General features: G+C 39.7%; 2 protein-coding genes and 1 long non-coding RNA gene across 9 annotated transcripts in view; 2 read left to right on the top strand and 1 right to left on the bottom strand.

Annotated features, from left to right (window-relative positions):
* Nucleotides 1-26169, bottom strand: part of MFSD6 (major facilitator superfamily domain containing 6) — a 92746-nt gene that overhangs the window by 34472 nt on the left and 32105 nt on the right. For 5 of the 7 annotated variants that reach the window (XM_016950205.3, XM_054680027.2, XM_016950207.4 and 2 more), the window contains one exon: nt 2688-2785. In XM_016950205.3, coding sequence (XP_016805694.1) covers nt 2688-2785 — 98 coding nt within the window. Of the gene's footprint in view, nt 1-2687; nt 2786-2897; nt 3908-5500; nt 5726-26169 lie in introns of those variants that run through there. The other 2 variants (XM_054680028.2, XM_054680029.2) reach the window with 2 other exon arrangements.
* NEMP2 (nuclear envelope integral membrane protein 2) overlaps nt 1-26169 on the top strand; it is an 89597-nt gene that overhangs the window by 62033 nt on the left and 1395 nt on the right. The gene's annotated exons all lie outside the window — the stretch shown is intronic.
* On the top strand, nt 1660-26164 carry LOC107973870 (uncharacterized). Its single transcript, XR_001716374.3, has 3 exons — nt 1660-2730; nt 9787-9877; nt 12767-26164. It is a non-coding gene; the product is annotated as an uncharacterized LOC107973870 (long non-coding RNA).

Genomic DNA, 26169 nt, shown 5'->3' with positions numbered 1-26169 from the left:
CTTCATTTCATTCATTTGATCTTCCATCACTGATACCCTTTCTTCCAGTTGATCAAATCAGCTACTAAGGCTTGTGCATTTGTCACCTATTTCTCGTGCCGTGGTTTTCAGCTCCATCAGGTCCTTTAAGGACTTCTCTGCATTGGTTATTGTAGTTAGCCATTCATCTAATCTTTTTTCAAGGTTTTTAACTTCTTTGCCATGGGTTTGAACTTCTTCCTTTAGCTCGGAGTAGTTTGATCGTCTGAAGCCTTCTTCTCTCAACTCATCAAAGTCATTCTCTGTCCAGCTTTGTTCCATTGCTAGTGAGGAGCTGTGTTCCTTTGGAGGAGGAGAGGTGCTCTGATTTTTAGAATTTTCAGTTTTTCTGCTCTGTTTTTTCCCCATCTTTGTGGTTTTAACTACCTTTGGTCTTTGATGATGGTGACGTACAGATGGGGTTTTGGTGTGGATGTCCTTTCTGTTTGTTAGTTTTCCTTCTAACAGTCAGGAGCCTCAGCTGCAGGTCTGTTGGAGTTTGCTGGAGGTCCACTCCAGACCCTGTTTGCCTGGGTATCAGCAGTGAAAGCTGCAGAACAGCAGATATTGGTGAACAGCAAATATTGCTGCCTGATCGTTCCTCTGGAAGGTTTGTCTCAGAGGGGTACCCGGCCGTGTGAGTTATCAGTCTGCCCCTACTGGGGGGTGCCTCCCAGTTAGGCTACTCGGGGGTCAGGGACCCACTTGAGGAGGCAGTTTGTCTGTTCTCAGATCTCAAGCTGCATGCTGGGAGAACCACTACTGTCTTCAGAGCCGTCAGACAGGGACATTTAAGTCTGCAGAGGTTTCTGCTGCCTTTTGTTTGGCTATGCTCTGCCCCCAGAGGTGGAGTTTACTGAGGCAGGCAGGCCTCCTTGAGCTGTGGTGGGCTCCACCCAGTTCAAGCTTCCCAGCCGCTGCTTTGTTTACCTACTCAAGCCTCAGCAATGGCGGGTGCCCCTCCCCCAGCCTCACTGCCACCTTGCAGTTTGATCTCAGACTGCTGCGCTAGCAATGAGGGAGGCTCGGTGGGCGTAGGACCCTCCAAGCCAGGTGCAGGATATAATCTCCTAGTGTGCCGTTTGCTAAGACTGTTGGAAAAGCACAGTATTAGGGTGGGAGTGACCCGATTTTCCAGATGCTGTCTCTCACCCCTTTCCTCGGCTAGAAAAGGGAATTCCCTGACCCCTTGCGCTTCCTGGGTGAGGTGATGCCTCGCCCTGCTTCAGCTCACACTCACCGCGCTGCACCCACTATCCTGCACCCACTGCCTGACAATCCCCAGTGAGATGAACCCGGTACCTCAGTTGGAAATGCAGAAATCAGTAGTCTTCTGTGTCACTTACGCTGAGACCTGTAGACTGGAGCTGTACCTATTCGGCCATCTTGGCTCCACCCTCCTGTTATTCTTAAATGACACAAAACTGAGATGTGTGCCTCCCCTCAGGACCCTTCCAGAGTTCTAATTATTAGAAACAATAATTTCTTATTATTAAAGACCAAGTTTCCATTTTCTATATATTTGTAAACAAAATCTCCTTTCACTAGCTACACCATTGCATCAAATCTGAGAAAAGCATCTTAAAGTATATATATATATATATATATATATATATATATACTTGAATTTTATAATTATAATGTGAATATAAATTATATCTCCTTTCAATTAGGATAAGTTCTTTTTTCATTGCTATGATGGAATTTGATGAATGAGCTGACATTTTGTACATTCTGTTTAGATGTATAATTATGAATCTTTCATTTTAAAAGATTGAAATTCTCAATCTTTCATCATGACAATTAATCACATTGATTACACCGCATTTGTCTCCTTAGGGTAAGGGAAAATGATAATGGCAATCTATAAAGCTAATGAAATCATATATAATCAAATCACAGACTGTTTAGTGCAATTAATGATTTAGTAGCCTGGACCATCACTCAACTCCAGCGATCTTGTCCTGAAACTTTATTTTAATCATGATGCCAATCAGGACTTTTCAGGATGTGGTCAGTACTATATGAGCTAACATGGCAATGAGCTTTGAATAGTAATCCATTTTTTCAGCACTCTTCAGCTACATGACAAGAGCCTTCTAGAAACTTTTTCAGTTGTGTCTTGATGGCAGACAGTACACTGAAGCAAAGAGAACTCAGGGCAGGACATTTGAGCAGAGATTTTTTAAAGTTCATGGAAAAACAACGGTGTGGCTATAAAACTTTAGTTATAAGTCACCAGATGTGATAAAAATAACTGAAGAGATAAAATAATTATGACAACAATCTTTTTTCAGTAACTATAGTTAACCTACAAAACTAAAAACACCAAAAACTTTAAAAGATAAATATTTTTATATCTTAAAACCACCCTTGGATGTCCATGTCTAATAGTTGTGCACAGGAGTTTATTCTAGAGTTCCTCTTCCTTTGTTTAATCACAAGGGTGTGGGTCAAGTCCAGCTTTGTTTGGCTCAACACAGAGCAGCACTCAGGTAACCAAGGAACCATCCCTCCTGATGTCATCTCTTCCTTAACAACCACTTCAAAATCACATGAAACAGTAGGCCTGCCCTTCCTTTATAGAATCAGATGCTGAAGGCCACTGGGCTTTTAGCCACAGCTCAGGGAAGGCAGAGAAATAATTTCAATCCCAGCTGTTAACTTACCTTGAAGAACTTCCATGGGGAGAACAGTCCAGGCATTCTCCAGGTAGGAAATATAAATATAGCGAGCCGTATTGCAGGCCAGGCCAATGTACAGAACCCTAAAAAAAAATAAAAAATAAAAAATAAAAATAAAATAAAAAAAAAGCAAAGGAAAATAAACTGAGTCCCTAATATACAATCTAATATGTGTACAAAACATGCAAATATTACCTATCTTTTCCTTCCCCAAACCACCCATCATCCAGCAGACTCCAAACTCAGGAGTGGGAAAACTGAAGGACAATTACATTTAAGCATGAATTTAGGAATAGGAAGATGGCTTCTAACATATCTGCCCTCAGCCTTTTCAAAATGCTTGTTAATATAAAAGTGAACATCACCCTTCCTGAAACTTAATTTGTAGCAGAGATGATGCTTTTTTAAGATAGTCTGGGCACACTGCCATCAGTAATGACATTACTGGCTTCCTTCCAGGTGGCTGTAGGACAACTATGCCTGGGATTGTAACCACTTCACTACAATGGGGCAAGGAAGGATAAAAATGAGAATGTGTAAACACGAATGTGGCCTTGCTCATAATACCCAAGATACCAAGCAGTTTCACAAGGAGACTCTGAAGGTCATTGAAAACTATCATTCACTAACTACTATAAACTATTTGGAAATCAAATAGTTTCTCCTATCAGTTCAATGGATACATGTTCATCTTTTTAAAAATTCATGGTATCATATGTTTACAAAACTAATAAATATACACCAACCTCTTGCATTCTCTCACCCCCACCATTACCGCTGCCAAAAGTATAAGTAGAAAGAAAATAAGCAAAGGCCTGAAGTGGTGCACCCAAGCATAAGGTTTCAATCTCTCGTTCTGAACTGGATGAGCTGGTTTGGAAGCAAAGAGTGGCTACTTCTCTGCACAAAATACACCCTAATGGTAGGGATTTATCTTTCTCCCTTGTTTTCTATTTTCTGTTAATTTTCCTAACCTTAATGCTCTGTTTTCTGAATCCAATTTGATGAAAAGTAAAAGGTAAAAGAAATAAACCAACACGACAATCAGTGGTATTTTCCTAATCTTGCTTTTTATGTTAAAATCATTCCTGACTGAGTGTATTGACTCATGCCTGTAATCTGAGCACCCTGGGAGGCTGAGGCAGGAGGATCACTTGTGCCCAAGAGTTCAAGACCAGCCTGGGCAACATAGTGAGAACCTGTCTCTACCAAAAAAAAAAAAAAAAAAATTAGCCAGGCTTGGTGGCACACACCTATAGTCCCAGCTACTTGGGAGGCTGAGGTAGGAGGACTGCTTGAGCCTGGGAGGTCTAGGCTGCCCTGAGCCATAATCCCACCACTGCACTCCAGCCTGGCAAACAGAGCAAGACCCTGTCTCAAAAAAAAAAAAAAAAAATTCATTCCTATAAACACTGTTCCCTTTTTCCCAACACTGAATCAACAAAGGGAAATGCTCTCAGACACCCAGCTATCACTAATCTCACATATGGAAAAGAAAGATGAAGAAAAGACAAAAAAAGAAAAAGTTGAAGGGTGTGGATGAAATAGGCAACAGATATTAGAGGGATTTAGCAGATTCTCAGTGAAGTATTACAAAAAGTCTGGGTCATCTTGTTCTATGGACATTATGTTCTTTGTACTTGTGTGTTTGGAGGAGAAAAGTACGTTTCAATCTGCCTTAATGAAACTTTTATTGAACAAACTTGCTACAGATTCATCAGTTTCCCTCTGCTAGGGAAAAAAAAAGCCACAGGAAATTAAAATGCAAAATATACTACATGAACACACAAGTTAAACAAACCTGTGCCTCCTTTTACAAATTCGAAGCCAGCCCTGTGGGTGGCCTCTCTTTACCCTAACTCAGGGGTCAGCAAACACTTTTCTATAAAGGACCACACATTAAACAGTTTAGGCTTCACGAGCTACATGGTCTCTGTTGCAGCTCCTCAGCTCTGCTGCTGTAGGATGAAAGCAGCCACAGGCAATATGTAAATGAATGAGCATGGCCATGTTCCAACAAGAGCTGAATTATGAACACTGAAATGCAACTTCATAAAATAATTTTCATGTGTCACAAAATCTTATTCTTCTTGTGATTTTTTTTCAACCATTTAAACATGTAGAAACTATTATTAGTTCACGGGCCATATAAAAACAGGCAGCAGGCCAGATTTGGTCAGTGAGCCACAGCTTGCCACTGACCTGGCCTCGCTCCTTAATTCTTTTTCTTTTTTTGAGACAGAGTCTTGCTCTGTTGCCGAGGCTAGAGAGCAGTGGCATGATCTCGGCTCACTGAAACCTCCGCCTCCCAGGTTCAAGCAATTCTGCCGTCTCAGCCTCCTGACTAGCTGGGATTACAGGCATGCGCCACCATGCCTGGCTAATTTTTGTATTTTTAGTAGAGACGAGGTTTTGCCATGTTGGCCAGGCTGGTCTCAAACTCCTGACCTCAGGTAGTCCGCCCACCTCGGCCTCCCAAAATGCTGGAATTACAGGCATGAGCCAGCTCCTTAATTCTTAACCTTGGCTGGACATCAGATTTACCATGGTAACTGTTTACAACTACAGATGCCGAGGCCCACACCTATCTCAATAAAGATCTCTATGGTTGAAACCCAGGCATTTTGAAAGTTCCCCAGGTTGTTCTCTTACTGAGCCAGGGTGGAGAACCAGTGGTCTAACTCATTCCAAGCTGTCCCCAGTAATACTGTCATATAATCCCATCATAAAACAATGTTGGTAATCCACTTTCCTAGTGTTCACAAATTGTCTATCCTGAAGCTGTCTTTTGAGCCCACCTCTGAATCAGGGTTGCCATGACAACTGTAATTCAATCCAGGCCATAGTCCAAAACTCCTGGCTTAAAATAACCCAGTGTCAATTGATCCAGTTTAGGAGGTAGATTGTGCTTTGCCTTCAAACCTCTTCCCAGATGGAATTCAGTCACTGGAGTGACCGGTTCACAACTTCTGGGACCCTTAGGTCTCAGATTGCCATCAACAAGCAGAGTGGCTGTGAATTTGATATAGCCTTCCCTTCTTTCCCACATTTCTACTTTCACAATTGATAGTCCTTTAGGAGCAAACAGGTACCCTAAAAAAGAAAACACAAAATAAGAAGTATCCAGGTCAAGGTTATTTCATCTCTCTGAGCCTCAGTTTCCTCATATATCAAGTGGGGATAAAAACATGTATTCTGTAGGTTTGTTGTGAAAATGACGACACAATGACTTGCCCAAAATAAGCACTCAATAAATGATTCATCATCATCATCATCTTAAGGAAAAGTATCCAAGTAAATACTCTTTGGTTTCTGACAAAACTTTTATCCCAGAATTCCAAAAGACAAGAGCATTCGCATTCCTTCCTCACCAACCATTTTGAGGAAGCCAGTGGCTTCAAGAAATCAGCAAGGGTAAAATTGTGAGCAGAAAGAAAGACAGCATTTGGATCTATGAAAAGGCAAAGAAGTACACATATATTTACTGAATAGTCACTGAAAAGTACTTCAGTATCAGAATAGGATATTTAAACTGCCGTAGTACGCACTGTTATGACTGAACCATGTGTTCCCCCAGTTCATGTGCTGAAGTCTTAAGTTCTGACCCCCAGTACCTCAAAATGTGATTGTATTTGGAAATATAGCCTTAGAAGAGGTAATTAGGTAAAATGATGTCATATGGATAGGTCCTAATCCAATATAACTGGTGTTTTTACAAGAGATTAGGACACAAACAGGCACAAGGGAAGAAATAAAAACTCTGGAAGAAAACCTAAGCCAAAGAGAGAGGCCCTTGGAAGTAACCAACCCTACTGACAATTGATCTCGGACTTTTTGCCTCCAGAACTGTGAAGAAATAAACTTCCAAGTTTTTTTGTTTGTTTTTTGCAATGGCATGATCTTGGTTTGCTGTAACCACCGCCTCCCGGATTCAAGCGATTCTTCTGCCTCAGCCTCCCAAGTAGCTGAGATTACAGGTGCATGCTACCAGGCCCGGCTAATTTTTGTATTTTTAGTAGAGATGGGGTTTCACTATGTTGGCCAGGCTGGTCTTGAACTCCAAACCTAAAGTGATCCACCTGCCTCGGCCTCCCAAAGTGCTGGGATTATAGGCGTGAGCCACCACGCCCGGCCATAAACTTCTGTTTTTTAAGCCACCCAGACTGTGGTACTTTGTGGTAACCCAAGCAAATGAACACATTCACTCTAATAAAGTTAGGGATTTGCTAATATAAAGGAATTTAAAGCATATTTTACTGGATCATTTTCTAGACAATCAAATTCTTTTTTATGCTGAATATGAGCATATGTTCAGGGTCCTAGAATTTTTTTACATAAGATTATACATAAGATTACTGATGTATAATCAGTAATCTTATGGGCACTGATGTCTGGAAATACAAGACACTGAAAAAAAAAGTCTCTCCACGAGATACAGATACCTACTGAACACCTATAATGATAAAACTCAAAAACAACATGACTGTCCTATTTCAGAACAGGAAGTCAGTGGTAATAAAAATAGACAAGAAACAAAGGCAATTTTAGAACAGGTGGTTGGTAAACTGAAGTTATCTATAAAGAGGAACACAATTGATAAGAAGCAAATGATGCAGCAGAAAACACTACCCTGTGGAAAACCCAAATCACCTGCCACTCATTTTTTATCCTGTATTTGAGCAAACTACAAGAGTAGGAGAAAAAAATTGTTACAGATTCTAATTTCTTATATAAGCACAATTCACAGTATTAGCAGTTTAAGCTGATTTGTGGTTATCTTACAATAAAACTGGTATTTTTTTCAAGAGTGTTCAAGATATAGATACAATGAATTATGAGTCATTCTGTAATTCCTAACAGTGTAGTTAGTTGTGAGACCCTACTTTTCTAAATTTAACCAACTATAATATGGCTAAATCCATCCTCCCCCACCCCCACCAAAAGCCACTAAAAACCACAGTGAACATAAATTTTGCTCAATAAACATTTATTAAGATGCCACTATCTACCATATACTGTGAGGGGAGTAAAAATGAAGAGGAAATCTACTTGGTCTTCAAGGGACTTACAGCCTAGTTGGGAAGACAAACACATAAACAAATAAGTTAAATATAATATACTAAGAGATATCCAAAGAGTGCAATGGGACCACACAGGAGAGACACTTAGCCAACCCTGGGGGTTGAGGCCACCTGAGTTAGAAGTGGTTGGCCAAAGAGGGCAGAAAGAGCATCACAGGCAGAGGAAACAAAGCGAACAAGGGTTCACCATAGAATCTCAAGCATCTGTGGCCAGACAGGGTGACTGAAAGACACAAGAAGGATTACAGTCTAAGGATTTTTGAAGAAAGAAGTGAACTTTTCCAGTCCAGATACAGTCTGGATATTATTCCAGAAACAACACAGGGTGTGAGCAGCAAAGAAAGACCTAAGTGGAGTTATCCTACAATGCCCAGATCTGAGACGCAAAAGAGCAGCACCACCGGAGAACCCATATTCACCTAATGACTGATGGCAACAAGCATTTTGCAAAGCCCCTGGCAGAGAAACAAAACTTCCCAAAATAATTATAATAATACACTGGATACAAATGAAAGACCCCAGATGAAGATTGTTTTTTATCACTTGGAAGTTCAGTATTTGCAGTTAGACTGACACTTGTCTACACTTTGTGTTGCAAGCCCTCACGCAAAGATGCACGCACACCAATGCATACAAGGTTGCTCGAGGCCAGGGTGAGAGATGAAGACAGACCAGCAACAAACCAAGATTCAAAAAGCAATGTTTCAGACAGGTCACAGACCACTTGGGCAATTTCCTCAGCTATACCTGGCTGGAGTTTTTACCAGATTTCCTAATGAAAAGAGCTGGTTGTTGACACCAGATCCCTGGAGCACAGTCTATAGTCTGCCTCATATATAAACTGGATTACGTTTTCTGTATGGTAGACAGTATATGGTGCGCCCTTAGATTGGGCTCCATCATTCTCAGCTTTTTATTTTTATTTTATTTATTTATTTATTTTTGAGACAGGGTCTTGCTCTGTTACCCAGGCTGGAGTGCAGTAGCGTCATCACAGCTCAATGCAGCCTTGACCACCAGAGCCCAGGTGATCCTCCCACCTCAGCCCCCCAAGTAGCTGGGACTACAGGTGTGCACCATCACGCCAAGCTAACTTTTGATTTTTAGTAGACACAAAGTCTCACTATGTTGCCCAGGCTGGTCATGAACTCCTGGGCTCAAGCAATCCTCCTATCTCAGCCTCCCAAAGTTGCTGGGATTATAGGCATGAGCCATCCACCTGGCCCCAGATTATCCTTTTATGGTCTATATAAACTTGTCCCTTAAAAAAAAAATTTTTTTTTCATAATTGTTATAGATGTCTTCCTAGAGTAAGGCAGAGTGGGCAGACATCAGCTGCTGATTAGAGTGGAGACTCCTGTGCTCAGCACAAGCGCTTGATGTGCCCTCCTCCCCAGGAATGAAGCTTATTTCTACATAATCACTGATTCACACTGTTGACCTGAATAAGATGATGTTCTCTATTGTCAGTTTAAGAGAGTAAGAAAAAATATATCCAAACTCTTTAGAAAATAACTAAAATATAAAGGATAGGCCTTGAAAGAATTAAATCTTAGTCTAGAAAATTTGTTTTCTCATAACTGTCCCCCTCCTCCCAGCTATCTTCCATGATATGTTACTGTGGATATCTTGCCAGGATTTCTGTGTCCCTGACTAGCAGAATAGGGTTTTGCTGTAACTGTCTGGAATCTCTTGTCTTCTCTCCCCTTTTTTTGTCCTCTCCATGGCATCTCCTGCATCCTGTGTCCCACTCCAGGACTGGCTGGTTTGAAAGAATCACAGCTGGCATTCCTTGGGATTCCCATCCCAAGAAGGTGGCCTGAGTTACATCATGGTACCCTTTCTAATGCTAGAATGGTGGTAAGAGTGGCCAGAGAGGAGAGGAGACAAGGCCACAGAATCAGTGACCTGAGCAACAGGCAGGAGCTGCCACAGCTCATGTTCAGACCAAGTGCTTATCTAGAAGTTGCAGGGCTGACAGTCTCTCTCTCCCTTTTTCCAAGATATGACTTGGGGCACTGGTACCTGTGATTTTGAGAGTCCCACTGTTGAAAGGGATCATCCCTTCCAAGAAGCCTCCCAAGATGTCTCCAGGTATAATTAGTCCTCCTATCCCCCGCTGTTCCTCTGCTACACTCTTTGTTTCCATTAGAGGACTCATCACAGTCTGTTGCACACTGAAGACTGAGACCCTGGGAGACAACGGCCATGTCTTCTTCCTCTTTGTACTCAAAAAGAGCCTGCCTTGCTCAGGCACTCCATGAATCCATAACATCATTTAATATAATCTTATGTAAACTGATAAAATATGAGGGCAAAAGGAAGCATTACTCTCAAGAAAACAGTATTTCTCAACAAGCTACTGTCATTTTGGATGGTGCAATTCTTTATTGTGTGGGATCCACCATTCACTGCGGGATGTTTAAAATCCCTGACCCTTGGGTGCTAAATGCCAGTGTCTGAAACACTAAAATTTGTCCTGTGCACATTTTTAAATGGCTCCTGTTGAGAACCATGAGGTAAATCTCTTAAAACAATGGTTATTCTGTTCCCATTTCTCCATAAAATATCTGTATGTGTACTCAATATGGAATCAATTAATATCCATATTCACATTATATTAATATAAAAACAAACCAAGAAGGAGACAGACAGCAAATCACGAACAATGATTATCCTGGAAATCTGCGATGATAGGGCCCTTCATCGCCTAAGGAGTATATTTCTGTAGATTTTGAGTTCGTATAGTGAGTTATGTACTTCTTAATAATCACATAATAATAAAGATTTAAATGGTGGGGAAAAAAGTACTGTCAAATTAGGCATGGGAAAGGCAACCTTTAAATTTTTAAATTAAAAGACTTCTGCTCTCAGATTGTTCTGAAAGTATATTAAGGTTCATGTTCCACACTAAAAAAAAAATTAAAACTGGTAGAAATCATAGACTGTAGATACTACAGTTTAAATGTCTGTATACCCTCCAAAATTCATATGTTGAAACTAATTCACCAATGTGATGATAGTATGAAGGAGGTGATTAAGTCATGAGAGTGGAGCCCTCATGAGTGGGTAAAAGAGGTGTGAGGGAGCTGTTTCCCCCTTTTGCCCTTCTGCCTTCTGCCATGAGAGAACACAGCATTCAAGGCGCTATCTGGGAGGCAGAGAACGAGGCCTTTACCAGTCACTGAACCTGCCAACACTTTGATCTTGCACTTCCCAGCCTCCAGAACTGTTTGGCATTTAAAGCAAGGTAAAAGACATTGCAGAATATTAAGTATAGTATTGTAATATTTATGTCAGAAAAAGGAAGTGACACATACAGCTACATACTTACATATGAACAGAATATCTCTAAAAGGATACAACACTAGAACCTCATATAATGGATAGTCTCTAAGGAGAGGAATTGGGGGACTGCCCAAGGGGTGGGAGAGAGACTTTACTAAATACCTTTTGAATGTTTTTCCAAGTGCATGTCTACTTTCTCAAAGAATGAACAGACATCAAGTCACTGTGTTTCATGCAGTAGAAACAGACCCATTAAATGATGTGTGATGTCTGACCCATGGTTCTCAACCTGAAGGGATCACTGTCTGGGTTTCTATTTTGGCTTCAAAACCATACAACATTCTAGCTAAGTTCATATTTAAATTATTCCTTTCTTTTGAAACTCTTGGGAGATTGGGTGTGGGTAAACCATATAGTTGTCCAAAGAGTTAAGAAAGACATAGGAAATAGTGTTGCCATAATCATTTTCTTCCTGGACAAAGAAATGGTGTTCTGTGTCAGACTTAACAAGAGTGCTTGTTTGCTTCAAGAGCTGCATGGATCATCAGAAAGTCTACATAACACAGTAGGAACGTCTGCATCAAAATTGCTGATATAAAGAAGATTCTATTATAAAACATCTTTCCTTGTCACCTTGTCTGGCACAACACTGCCTAGCTCTCAGTCCTCCCACTCGCAGGGATGACAAATGGACTCACTCGGCCACCATCCCCACCTGTCTCTGTGTCTTGATAGTCTTCAGCTCTCACCCAGCTCCATCTCATGCCTGGTCCATTCCCTTTAATATGTGATTGCAGCATCACGTGCCTCTCCTCACAACACTTATCTTGGTTGTAACAGTGCACCTACAACCTGACTGCATTCTGCATGCAGGGTGAGGACTTTCATATTATGCTGGCTCATTTTTATCCCCAACGCTTGACACATACCAGGCACTCAGTAAATAGTCCCGAACTGAAGAGAAAATATGAATACTTCAAATAGAATATCAATTAACAAATACTTATTGAACATACTCTATGCTAAGTGCTAGGGATATACACTATGCACGTATTATACATGTGTGCATACGCGAGTGTGTGTATGCTTAAGATATCTGATTATGGTATAGGAATAAGTGATGGGTATGTGAAAGAATGAATGGACTTAAAAAAGAGGCCTAGAAATATATTTTAAAAATAGATGTCTATATTCTGCAACATTTTTGACTAACATTAATAGGCTATGGTTGAAAATAAATATTTTTATTTATGTGGACAAACAATAAATAGCTCAATGAGTAGCTGATTACAGTTTGTTTATTTGGAGCATCCTGAAGCACTGTGCAATGGAACTTCAGCACATGCTCTGAGCAGATAACAGGGTTCTGCTCACCACAAGCAGACTGTTTGCTGGTCAAGTCTTGTTTTCTTTCTCAGTTTACATTGCACTTACCAGATAAGCCCAAGGCACAGACAGTGACACCTAAGTCATTAGGCTATTTGGGGCAACACATTCTCTTCCATTCTGTGCTTCTCCAGTCCCACAGAAATGCCCAAAGGGAAAATGGAGGGTCTAGGATAAAAGCCCTTGAGTTTTCAGTGAGTAACATTAAAAGAATATCAGTGATATCTTCATCCAACACTTCAGGTTCTGACATTAGGATGTAATTTTTATGCCCACGTTAGAAGCACTGAATTTGTCTCTTCCCAACAGTCCTGCTCTATGGCACTGCTTCCAGAAGTAACACTGATAACGGCATGTTCCTTCTTTGATGAAGAGTTCCCAAAATGGATTGACCAGGTGAAAATAAGAAAGGGGAATAGAGAGGAGGAAGATGGAGCTGTTCTCTACATGCCAATGTTTCTGAAAGACATCTCCAACTTCATCCTTTCTCTAAATCTGGGCTTATCAATGCAACTTTCCAATGGGCATCCTCCCCATCTCATAGAAATTCCACAAGTTCCAAACTCCAGGATCCTCTTCCCCTACCCAGAGCCCACACCTCTCTTCCTGGGTTCTTCTCCTTGGTGAATGGCACCAGTACTCATCTGGTACCTAACCCGTAATATAACTCCTCTCCTTCATTCCAGCTATGCAAGGTCCTGCTCAGAAGAACTCTGGCTTTTATTCATTTTATATCCACTCCCAATGTCATAGGCACCAAACCTAACATTTCTGTAGCATCTGACATTTTCTTTTCTGTTTTACTGTCTTCCACCTCCAACAGAACATGAGCTCCATGACACAAGAATATGTCTGTCATATTCAACACTGCAACCCTAGAACAATCACTGATCATTTAATAAAGTCTCCTTTAAAGAAATATTGAATGAACACAATATTTAATTGTGAATTAATTCTTCCTAAATGATATGTGGTCATCATTAGAAACATTAGTTTTTGCCACTTATATTCAGTACAAGTTAGTTTAATCACATTACTCTCATCCTAACACTGCTAAGAGGAGCTAACCCTGAAGGAATAAGAGTTTCACTCAGGGTAGAAGGAATAATTTGGGGACGTGGGGGCACTTTACAGGGATGGAGATCTCACCAGGAGGAGACATAGGAGGGTGGTTGAAACCATTGAAAAAGTGATACCAGGCATTAGTCATTCAAAGCAGAAATGAGGAAGACTAAGAGGTGAGACTGGGTTGCATAAAGGAACAAAACAGTTGCTAATCTAACCCTGTGCCTATGAAGCTATAAGGTAGCAGCTGAGAACATGACTTTGGGGTTTAAATCCTAAGTTCATTATTTACTGGCTGTGTCATCATGGGAAACTTAATCACTCTACAATTCTCATCTCTAAAATGGACATAACAATGCCTAACTCACAAGACTGTTAAAAAGATTAAATAGGGCTTATAGGAAAAGCATTTAGCACGATGCTTTTGTAACTTTTATATGTAATAAGCAATCAAATGGTAGTATAATTACTATTTTTAAAATATTATCCCATAATTATAATTTTTGTTAAGATTAGAGTTTTGTTATTGTTGTTGTTGTTGTGTTGTTGTTGTTTTGAGATGGAGTCTGGCTCTGTCTCTCAGGCTGGAGTGCAGTGGCGCAATCTCGGCTCACTGCAACGTCCACTTCCCAGGTTCAAGCGATTGGAGATTTTTAAACTTATTTTTGTTTTTTACTTTTCATCTAGATTATTTACCTATTCTGATATTTTTGAAGTTGCTGAAAAAAAAATCAAAAAACTTTCATCTGGATTGGTAGAAATCACTAAATCAGCAAAGATAGTACATGAATCATCAGCTGATGACTCAAAAAAACAGCACAGCTTGTAATTTCTCTAAAACTCAGAGAATGAAGAAAAATGGACCTTTGTAAAGTAGGGTGAGATAAATAATAAGAAATCCCCTGCCCAAGCAATTGCCTTCAAAAAACATAAAAGCAGAAATCAGTTATATCACCTTCTGCTAAAACTCAGCTTCTCTTAGAAAAACATTCCAATTCTTAGTATGATGCTCAAGCTTCCCAGGATCCTTGCCCAGTGCACTGGTGTCCTTTTATTACCCTCTCCCTGGCCATTCACATGTGTGGTTTTCTCTGTCCCCAAGATCTTCACTGGGGGCTTCCATTCAGGACTCTGCTCAAATGCCACTTCCTCAGGGAAAGTATCCCAGCCTAACCGAGCTGAAACAATTGCTTCTCCTCAGTCACTCTTAGGACCCTTCACTCTGTCTTACTTTTGCCCTAAATCACCCATCATTATCAGAAGTAAAATCATCTACTTACTGTTCATTGTCTGCCCAGTAGAATGTGAGTCCCACGAGGACTGACCTTTGTCTTTCTTATTACAGATTCCATATATCCCTAGATTATAGCACAGTGCCTGTCACCCAGTGTGTTTAATAAATACTTGTTGGAGGAATGAATTAGTAACCATACTACCTACTGTTCATAGTTGAGGACTTATTATGTGCTTGCTAGCATTATCTCGTTTAATCTTAAGGATAATGCTATGAAGTTAGGTATAATTATTGCCCCGTTTTACAAATGAGGAACCTGAGGCTTAACAAAGCTAAAATTACTAACTTATCCAATGTTAGACAGGACTAAGTGTGGGATTTGAATCTAGATCAAATGCACACATGTACATATACACACACATACACTTTTTATAGGCAAATTGGCAAAAAGAAGGAAAAAAGAAAACAGGGTAACTACTACACTACTCAACGATCCTACCAGGGCTTAGGATGATGACTGGAGTCAAGCCTAGACCAACTTGCTCTCTTCTCATTCTCCTCAATGGAATGAAATGCTTGGCCAATGGTTATAACCAAGGACCACTGGCCAACACTGCATCACTGAGGATTCCTCACTGTACTCAGCAACCACAACGCGCAGGAGATGGTCCAAAGGTATAGTACACCTGGACAAATGTAACCAAAAGTTTATTCTTCTTTTCAATAATGTCAGAGCTTCAATCTATATGTTAACTTTTTAAAGGAAAGAAAAACTCAGTGGCTGGGCACAATGGCTCATTGCCTATAAACCCAGCACTTTTGGAGGCTGAGGTGGGCAGATCACTTGGGCTTAGGAGTTTAAGACTAGCCTGGCCAACATGACAAAACCTCGTCTCTACAAAAAATACAAAACTTAGCTGGGCATGGTGGCACATGCCTGTAGTCTGTGCTACTTGGGAGGCTGGGGTGGGGGTATCATCTGAGCCCAAGGTGTTGAGGCTGCAGTGAGCTGAGATTGCATCACTGCATTCCAGCCTGGGAGACAGAGTGAGACCCCTGTCTCAAAAAAAAAAAAAAAAAAAAAAAAAAGGAAAAAGAGAAAAAGAAAAAGTTAGCAAGTTACTGTTTGTCTATAGACTACTATTTAAAGACGTTTTCAGCAGAAAAAAGGTAAGAATTGCTCAGTATTTCAGAAATAAGAATGGAATTGTTACTTCTTCAAGTTGGAAAGGCTTTGGAGAGGTATGCTATGAAGTAAGCTTCTGAGAAAATTTATTTTCTTATCCACTCTTCCAGATTATCCTTCAAAATTATATAATTGCAGTCTGCCAAATATTTCCATGTATATGTAGAAATATAATTAGCCAAATTAGTTAAGACTTTTGACTTGTACAATAAAAACGCAGTAAACTGACACTCTATTACTCAAGATAACGAAACAGCTGGTACAAACACTCATACCTGCATTTACTGCCAGTAATAAACTTTATGAGCTTTGGGACATCACTTGGCTTTTTGGTATCTTGATTTCTTTTTCTTTTTTTTTAAATTTTATTTTATTATTATTATACTTTAAGTTTTAGGGTACACGTGCACAATGTGCAGGTTAGTTACATATGTATACATGTGCCATGCTGGTGTGCTACACCCATTAACTCATCATTTAGCATTAGGTATATCTCCTAAAGCTATCCCTCCCCCCTTCCCCCACCCCACAACAGTCCCCAGAGTGTGATGTTCCCCTCCCTGTGTCCATGTGTTCTCATTGTTCAGTTCCCACCTATGAGTGAGAATATGCGGTGTTTGGTTTTTTGTTCTTGCGATAGTTTACTGAGAATGATGATTTCCAATTTCATCCATGTCCCTACAAAGGACATGAACTCATCATTTTTTATGGCTGCATAGTATTCCATGGTGTATATGTGCCACATTTTCTTAATCCAGTCTATCATTGTTGGACATTTGGGTTGGTTCCAAGTTTTTGCTATTGTGAATAGTGCCGCAATAAACATATGTGTGCATGTGTCTTTATAGCAGCATGAATTACTATTCAAATCTAAGTTGTTGGACACAGTTTGATATTAATTTTTTTTTTTTGAGATGAAGTCTTGCTCTGTCACCTAGGCGGGTGTGCAGTGGTGCCATCTCGGCTCACTGCAACCTCCATCTCCCAAGTTCAAGTGATTCTCCTGCCTCAGCCTCCCAAGTAGCTGGGACTACAAGTGCCCGCCACCATGCCCAGCTAATTTTTGTATTTTTAGTAGAGATGGGGTTTCACCATGTTGACCAGGCTGGTCTTGAACTCCTGACCTCAGGTGATCCACCTGCCTCAGCCTGCCAAAGTGCTGGGATTACAGGCATGAGCCACTGCGCCCAGCTAATTCTTAACAACATACTATGCATTTGCACCTGATCTCATTTTAAAGAGAAGAAAATAAGACCTGAAGCCATGGTTGTTATACAAAACAGACTTGTAATCATTTATGCCATTTAGGGCAAAATATAGACAGACAATATGCATATTAGGGACACAAAATCTCAATGTTTACCTGAGGTATTTGGATAAATGTTTCTTTAAAACATATACAGCTATAACTATGCACACACATGCATATGCATATACACATACACACATTTGGCTCTTCTACAGGAGGACGGTTATATTGATCCACTGTAAGGACACATGGGTTTCAAACTATTTCCCAGTAGAAAATACCAAAAAAAGGTAGAGACTGTCTAGCACCAAGAATGGAAAATTATGAATATTTTGCCATTATTTCCTTAAAGAAAAAATATTACAGATAATGTAGAGGTCCCCTTTGTTCCCCATCCAAGTCCCTTTCTCTTTTTGTCCTGTCCAGAAAGCTAGGGCAACTGTGAATTTAGAGTGTATTATTCCTCTACAAATTTAAATGTCTTTATATATATGTAAATCCATAAAAATATGCTAAACTTTTAAAATTTATCGTTAACATTTGTATAACTGTACCGAATTGTGTATTATTTTGAAACCTGCTTTTTTCCCCAGTCAACATCATAGTGTTGACAGCTTTCCATGTTGGCATATTGATCTAGTCTATTTCTTTTAACCCCTGCATTAACATTTCACCTTATGACTATACCATATTGAATGTATCCATTCCTCAATTGATGGTTATTTAGACTGTTTCTCTTTTTCACTGTAAGAAAGCCACAAGTAAGCAACTAAGCATCCTTGTACACATCTTTCTGCATGTGTATGAGTTTCTCCAGGGAGGTATTTACCTAAAAAATGTAATTTTTAGGCCATAGGGAGTATCTAGCTTGAGGCTGAGCATAGAGTGCTAAATTGGTCTCCACAGTGGTTGTCTAGGTAATGGAATTTGCAGGAACCATCTTTACTCTTGTCTGCCATACACTTTGACCATCACCTCAGCCTGTTAGATGGTGGCAGTCTAAGGGCAGTCTGCAATCACAAAAGGTACAGTACATATGGTGTTTGTCCTGCTCTCTTTAACTCAGCAAGTACCTCAATCAACCCAGCCACTGAAGATGGAAGAGAAAGAAAACCATGTGATGCCAGTAAAAGCCCTGGATCCATTTATACCACTTTGCAACAATGGCCTTTTCTTCTTAACTATGAATAGCTTGATTATAAGTAATGCTGTTATTAATAAGTCAGCCTGGTAGCTATATTACATGGTAAGATATTTCTTTGCAAAGATGTTCTTTTCAAGGGATGATAAAAACCAAATGATTATCTTTCAATTCCTGATCATAAATTCTTCAATTTTTGAGACTCCATAGCTTACAATGTGATAATGAGAACCTATATTTGAAATAGCTCCAAGGGGCTTTTCCTCCAAAAATGGGTATCAATGTCTTTGGAGGTAAAATGTGAAAGGAATAGGAAAATAGAAATCTACCCACATATAAATAATAGCTGCAATTATAATTTTCATATTGCCAGCTATTATGAAGATAGTAGCTTATAATGCCTAAAACGTGGCACTAAGAAGTAGATAAGCAATTTATTTTTTAATGTGGCTTCTTTATATCACTAGGTAGGTCATTTTTTCGTATGTGCTATGACACAGACTATATGTATAAGATAGGGCCTATGTGTCCTCCATATATTAGCAGAGGACTTAGCAGTACAGGAATAATCCATAAATGCCATATTTTAACAAATCCAAAGCTCTCTAGTTGGCACAAAATGAAAAATGAAATCCACTGGTGATGGACTCACACTGACCTAACCTCACAGTTTCGCTCAATCACTCATGTCTAACAGAACATTGCCAGCTGTCCTTTTGGCTAAAAGCAAAACAAAACAAAACAAAATTGAAATCACTAACTTTGTGTTCTCTGATTAGAAAAGCTCTAATTAGCTCCATTCTCTAATACTCATTGTGTTAAAATAATTCCATGTCAGACACCCTGAGTGCGCTAATATTTTTATATTTTGTGTGTCAAGACATCCTTTCAAGTTATTTTTTTTTACTGAGCCTATGAATCAGAGAGAGACTGCATATTTTTAGTTTTCTCTGAAACATTTAGGATTGTGCTAAACATGAACTCTCTGGATAAATGTTTGTGGTGATGGCTTGTGACCTGTCCCAGCAGCTGGCCCAGGCCTACCATATTTTCAGAGCAGTGCACTGGGAGAGATCCTCAGAATCCCTAAGTCCCTCACCCCTGAAATTTGGCCTGTTCTAAAATAGAATCAGTACAGTCTTAGATGGCTCTGAAGGAGGTTGACATTTAAGCTCAGCTTTAAAGCCAGGGTATAAATGCAAGGAGACCAGAACCGAGTATTCATCTCTTGTATTCCCACCAGTATGTAGTTTTGGGTTGAGCAGACCCAGAACGAACATCCATAAATGTCTGGCTACTGTAGATTCCCTCTCTGGCCAACTTGGAATTTCTAGTTCGTAGTCCATGTTTCATTAGCTTCTTTATAAATGAATGTGCCTTCCTAGTTCCTCCCTCTCTCTGATCCCCCAAATTTTAAAAACTTCACAACACTGCCAGATAATTTTTTTCCAACTCAGATCCCAGTGAGTTATTCGGCAGATTTTACTGCTAACACATAGCTCTCCCAGTTTAAACTACTTTTCAGTTGGGTTTTTCAAAAAGCTAGCGAGCTGTAGCAGTTGGAACTATAGGATTTAGCAGAGTCAAGTGCCTGTGCCTTTCTGTCGGACAGAACACTCTGGCAGGCAGTGAAGAGATCTGGGGGAACTTCCCAAACTGTGCAGCCTTGGATACACCCTGCGTCCATCCACCTGGCTTTTATGTTGCGAAAACAGTATACTCTTATAATCTCAAACTCTTTCAGAGTTTGTAATAATTCTATGATTATTAAAACTCAGATAAAGTTCAGCAAGGCTTAATCTCATTTTGGTCTTAGGAAACTAAACCTCACCACAAGACGGGAGAATCCTGAAGATCATTTGATGGTGGCAAAATCATTCACTTTTGGAGAGTGCTATTTTTTAGGTAGGATTTTTTAAGCTTAATTCACAAAGACATTTTTTAAATATTAAAATTCATGCCCTTTGATTGATCAAGGAGGAGGCAGGATAATGTATTTTTTTTCCCTCGTACCAGAGTTTAATACAAGCTATATCTCCTTTGGCAAATCACCTATCCCGATAAAAAACAAAACTGTTTTTAAATCTCAGCTCTGTAATCCTTAGAGCTTAAAGATAAAGGAATAAAAATGACCTTCTTTTTGTCCATTAGTCAATTACAGGAAGCATTATTCTTTCCATATTACCACGTTATGAATCTGATTTCAAAGTAAGTATTCTAATGAAAAGAGAAGCACTTAACTTTTTTAAAAAATTCCAACTGACTCTGCAAATGAAATTTTTAAACCAAGGTACCAGGAGAGGAAAAAGACCTTATGTTCTAAAGCCACCATCATATGAAATAAATTATTCTGTCTTTTATGTATCCGAATGGTAGTAGTTATATGCCATCCTTGGGAGAACTGAAGAAATGGTCACTCAAGTCATTCTGTATGTTTTGTGTTTCTGAGGAGCCCTCACTGAGAAAGGCTGGCAGCGTCAGAAAAAAAAAAAATTCGTGTTCTTTAAACAGGGTATAGTCGGGTTTTTTTTTTTTTTTTTTTTTTTTTTTTTTTTTTTGGTGATTGGGGCTTTTTAAAAAGAGAGGTACTCTGGAAAAGGAGACAGAACATATTTAAGTCCTACTTTTAGCATGTGAAGGAGCTAGATTCTACATTTTCTTAAATACTCTGATGAGTTAAATGGAACTAACACTCAAATGCCACCAAATCCCCCCACCACTGATAGTTAACAATGACAGCATCTCCGACTGCTTCTTGCATCTTTGCTATCTGCCTGACTCCATTCTGAGTGCTTTGCATCAGTTCTCCTGTAATTCTCTTTAATATGAGATAAGTATCCCCAGATTTACAGATGAATAAAACTGAGACTCAGCTCACACAGCAGGCCCAAGATTGTCCAGTTAAATAAGGAGCACAAGCAGGATGGAAGCCAGGCCAGTTCAACTCAAAGGGCCTCACTTAACACCAAGGCCTACTCTGAAGGGTGCAAGACTTCAGGCTTGTATCCTCAGGTGGGCTGTAAAATAAGGGGCCTGGACTACACCAGATCTAAATTTGTTACCCAGTACGCTACAGTTAATTTACCAAGATACATAGTGCAAAAACAAGGAAAAAGATTAATGTCACTTTTTACTATGATTTTGTATAAAATAATTGGAATTTAAAATAGGGCACAAAACATTATCTTTATGAAACACTTGTTTCTGAATGAAATGGAGGATGGTTTTAGCACCCTAATACTCAGTTTCAAAATTGTAACAATAAAGTTACACAAGATGATATAAATTCTAACCCCTGTAGAAATGTTGGACTGATTATCCAATTTCAGGAGTTACAGTGTGGCTTTATGTTTGTTTTCTTTAGTGCTTTGCCATGGTTTTTATATAATAAATGAAAAACACAAACAAAAAACACAAAACTGAGTTGTGGAGAATGATGACTTCGATGGAACCATAAAATCTCCCCTACACTAAAAAGAAAAGAACACACAGCCACTTTACATCTGCAATCCACCTTCCTCAGACCTTGTGAGTAAACTCCTGTTTCACTGCTACAGAGCACTCATTTATTTCACATTTTAAAAACTGACACTGATATTACAGTAGAACTGATGTTGTGGCTAAACTATATTCTACAGTGCCTATAAGTTGGCTGGCAGGATTCCACATGGAATCTTCGTACCTCTGTGAAAAACTGGGCCATGACCAAGAATACTCATACACTGGGCTTAAAGCCACAGTCAATTACTTGTACTGCTCTGGCAGAGAAAACACAGGCCAAACAGGTCTCATTTCACCAGTGCTAAGAAAAGTTATTACCTTTTATTTCATTAACTAGTCAGATGACATCAAATCAACAGTTTTTTTACACATATCCTACAAAATTGAAAGTATAAAAGTACTTCATTTTCTAGTACTGATTAACTTAATTAGACTACTCATTTTTTCTCCTTTTCTTTTTTGAAACAGGGTCTTGCTCTGTCACCCAGGCTGGAGTGCAGTGGTGTGATCACAGCTCACTGCAGCCTTGACTTCCTTTTGGGCTCAACAGATCCTCCCAGCTCAGGCTCCCAAGTAACTGGGACTACAGGTGTGTGACACCATGCCCAGCTAATGTTATTTTTTGTAGAGACAAGGTCTCACCATGTTGCCCAGGCTGATCTCGAACTCCTGGGCTCAAGACATCCTCCTGCCTCAGCCTCCCAAAGTGCTGGGATTATAGGTGTGAGCCACACCCAGAATAGACTAATCTTTAAGAAGACAACCTTTGTTTATAAGAGCAAAAGATTCTATTATATAAAGGCTGCATCAGGAGTGCACTTCCAATTTGATATAACTCCATTTCATTTGAAAATCTATGGTCATCAGAAATTTGGGGAGAAAAATTTCAATTTGACTAAGATGTTTAAGGGAGAATGTTAGTTATTTTGAAAATCATAAACATCTTGACTTTGCAGGTTTAATCATCTGTACACTTCTGATATTGTACTGTCAACTTGTATTTTTATCAGCTTCAATGGGTCTTGTAGTTATAAACAGCATAATATATCAGACTGACAGAAAAAAAAGTAAAATAAGCTGAACTCCTAATCTATGCTGGTCATTGTTGAAGCAATTGCCATGTTTTATCTCATCTAGTCTTCATAAAAAACCCTAAGAAGCAGGTACTAATAATATCCCTATTTATAGATAACAATACAGAGATGCAAAAAGTTCTGTAACTTGTCCAAGGCCATATAGTTCCAAGTTGCAGAGCCAGGCAATCTGACTCAGCCTCTGCTCGTAACCACCATACAATCCTTAAAGTCCTGTTCCTTTTATTTTTTTTTCTCCCTTGCTTATGTCTTGGCCCACCTAGGAACACCCACAGAGGGTTCCTGGCTCAGGTGATGATATTGGGGGGTGCTCAGAAAGTCCATTGCTGCTAAAACAATATATAGAAACAGGTTACAGTAATACCATAATGACAGTTCCATATAACACAAAATATTCTCAAGCATAAGGATACTTACTTTAAGCAATAAAGCACAGACCAACATTTCAATAAATCAGAAACTTGAAATACTATCTTGGAGACAATTATAATTGATTTTCCTCAGCCCATTTCTCTTCTTAGACGACAAGATTTCCTTGTTGATCTTATCCACATTCCCGATTTTCACTGCTGCAAATCTGCATCCCGTCCTAACCTCTCCTATAAGCTTCAGACTTACAATATTGTGTCAACTGCCTGCTAGACATCCCCATCTAGATGTTTCAATTTCAAACCAAACAATCACACCCCCACCCCATTCTACATCTCCTTTCTGAATTTCCTATTAGATTTTTGGAATTACCATACCAAGCTGGAAATGTAGGGGTCTCTACCTCACTTCCACATCCAAATAATTCTGTCAATTTTACCTCCCAGATCTATTCCTTCCCTCAATTTCTGTTGCTACTGCTGCAGTTCAGGCCTGTACCGTCTCTTACTTGGACTATTTTAAGAACCTTCTCAGTGGGCTCCTGGCTTCAAAGTTACCCTCCATAGCAACGTTCAAAGCAGGGAGGAACATATGAAAATCTATGGTCCTCCCTGCTTTGAACCTTGCTATTGCTACCTACTGCCTCCAGATGAAATTCAGGTTACTGATCCCAGCATCCATCTGGCCTCAATCTCTCCTGTTTTTTCCAATACGCTTCCCTTTAGTATTCAGCCCCTGCATCTTACTAATCTGAGGCTCTTCGGGCCTAAATAACTGTTCAACTAAATTGAACAAATGTCTAGGATTTTGATTTTTAAGTAATATAGAATAATACTTGGTCCTCTAGAGCATGTAGAATTCATAATTCCAAATTTACTATGAGAATTAAGTCATCTTTTAAAACATTTTTATTGTGGTAAAAACCATTTTTAAAGAAGAATTAATCCTCCCTTAAGGAATCAGAATGGGGAAAAAGTTATTTAAGGTCTACCATCTTTTTGCTTTTTAATCAATAATTGAGTTATTCCATTTGTATTCTGTTTCTTCACAGTACCAATTGCCATCAGGAGTCTTTGTAAGTAGTGAAGAGTGGTGGATCAGGATCTCATCAGAGGCAGGCACCAATCTGACTTAATTCAGGGACTTGGTTAGGTAGGTGACAGAAAAGCTGGGAAGCCAGACCACTGTGAGAACCACAGGCAGCCTCTCCACGGCCTTGGGCAGAAGAATAAATAGAGGAGAGAATGTTGTTGGAGCTCAGGGCCACCCACAGTGGGTGGGGCATAGGTGAGACGCAGCAGCTCACAGAGGTCTCTAGAGCTGAGGAGACAAGGCTGAGAGTCTGGGAAGCAGGACAGAGTACCCACGTGGAGAAAGCTACAGAGAGAGAGGGCTGTAGAGATCTGTAGCTTCCCTAGAGTCTTCAGCTGAGTACTGACCAGCACATGTACATAAGTAAACTACAAGAGGCCAGAGAGAGGACTAGAGGGAACCATCTCCAAATCTTACACAAACACGCTGCATGAGCTGGAAAGAGAGAAATAAATGCCCTGCTTTCCCCCCAACCTCCGCCCCTCCTCCTTTCCTGTAATCCTCCCCTTACCTATGCCTCTCATTAGCCTGGTGGTTCTCAACCTTGGCTGCACAAACTAGAATCAACTAGGAAGCTGTAAAAACGTTGAATGCCTCGGTACACCCCTAGAAAGACTGATGTAATTGGTCTGGGTGCAACCTGGGCATTAGGAGCTTTAAAAGCTCTCTTGGTGAGTTGAGAACCAATACATTAGCCGAACCCAGGTAGAAGACACGAGAACAGACCCTGGAAAACATAGCCTACAGAAATCAGCACCCTTTCATACGGGGCAAGGAGAGGATCTGAGAGTCTGTGGGCCTAAGATCAGCAAAGATGGCACAAAGAGATGGGTAGAAATAAGATGATGAGAAGAAGGAGAAAAGAAAGTAGGCATGATCTTCCTTAAACCCTTCAGTGGCCAGCTCACATTGAACACCCGGCTGCAGAGTTTCTTCCCTCTTATAATACTTACTGCTATTCCTCCAGTGACCAGACTATCATGTGCTACCTCCCATGTGTCCTTGGCTGTGCTGAAGCCCAGCATCTTGCTATCTGTTCTGGTTCATCCTGCAGCATCCCATCAGGAAACCCTGGTGTTCCTCCTCTTACTAGCTGCATCAGGTATTTTCTTCTTTCCCAAACTGACTGGCTAGCTCATTTGCATATTTTGCTAATATTAAGTAGTAATTGATGGCTAATAATAGGTAATGTAACCCCCTCGGATAATATTTGCATGGCAAAACAGACCTTGAGTGTAAGAATTTCAGGGCAAAGTCACAGATTGATTGAATAGATTTTTCTGTGTCCCTTAAAATGTAAATAAATTTAAATCAAATAACATAGGGGATGGCCTAACATTGGAAAGTAATGATTTACAAATTTACAAATGATTTACTGCAATGTATTTTGATTATAATCCTACTCATAGCTGCTAAAATGTTAAGCAATGTGAAGATACCTTAAGATACATTTATATCCTGTTAATCATTTATAGCCTAAAAATATACTTGCTGTAAATTCCAAAGTCTTATGATTTTGAATCAAAAGAAATTTATTTTTAAAAGTGGAAATATTTAGCATTATTATCCTATTTGCCTGAGAAAGTCACCTTCCAGAGAAGGACAAAATCCAAGGTCAAAATCAGAAATCAGATACTCTATGTGTGTGTGTTTAGACTGACAGGTCAGTCCCTGAGAAACTGGTTGTATATTGTGAAACTGTTAAAATACTGAGTTCAAAACTGGACATGCTATTTTTAAAAAACTATTTTCTGGTATGAATCTTTCTTATTATTACTCTA

This window comes from Pan troglodytes, chromosome 13, assembly GCF_028858775.2.
Source record: "Pan troglodytes isolate AG18354 chromosome 13, NHGRI_mPanTro3-v2.0_pri, whole genome shotgun sequence".
Lineage (NCBI taxonomy): Eukaryota > Metazoa > Chordata > Mammalia > Primates > Hominidae > Pan > Pan troglodytes.
Note: the sequence above shows the minus strand (reverse complement) of the source record. Positions and strands in the feature narration are given on the sequence as shown.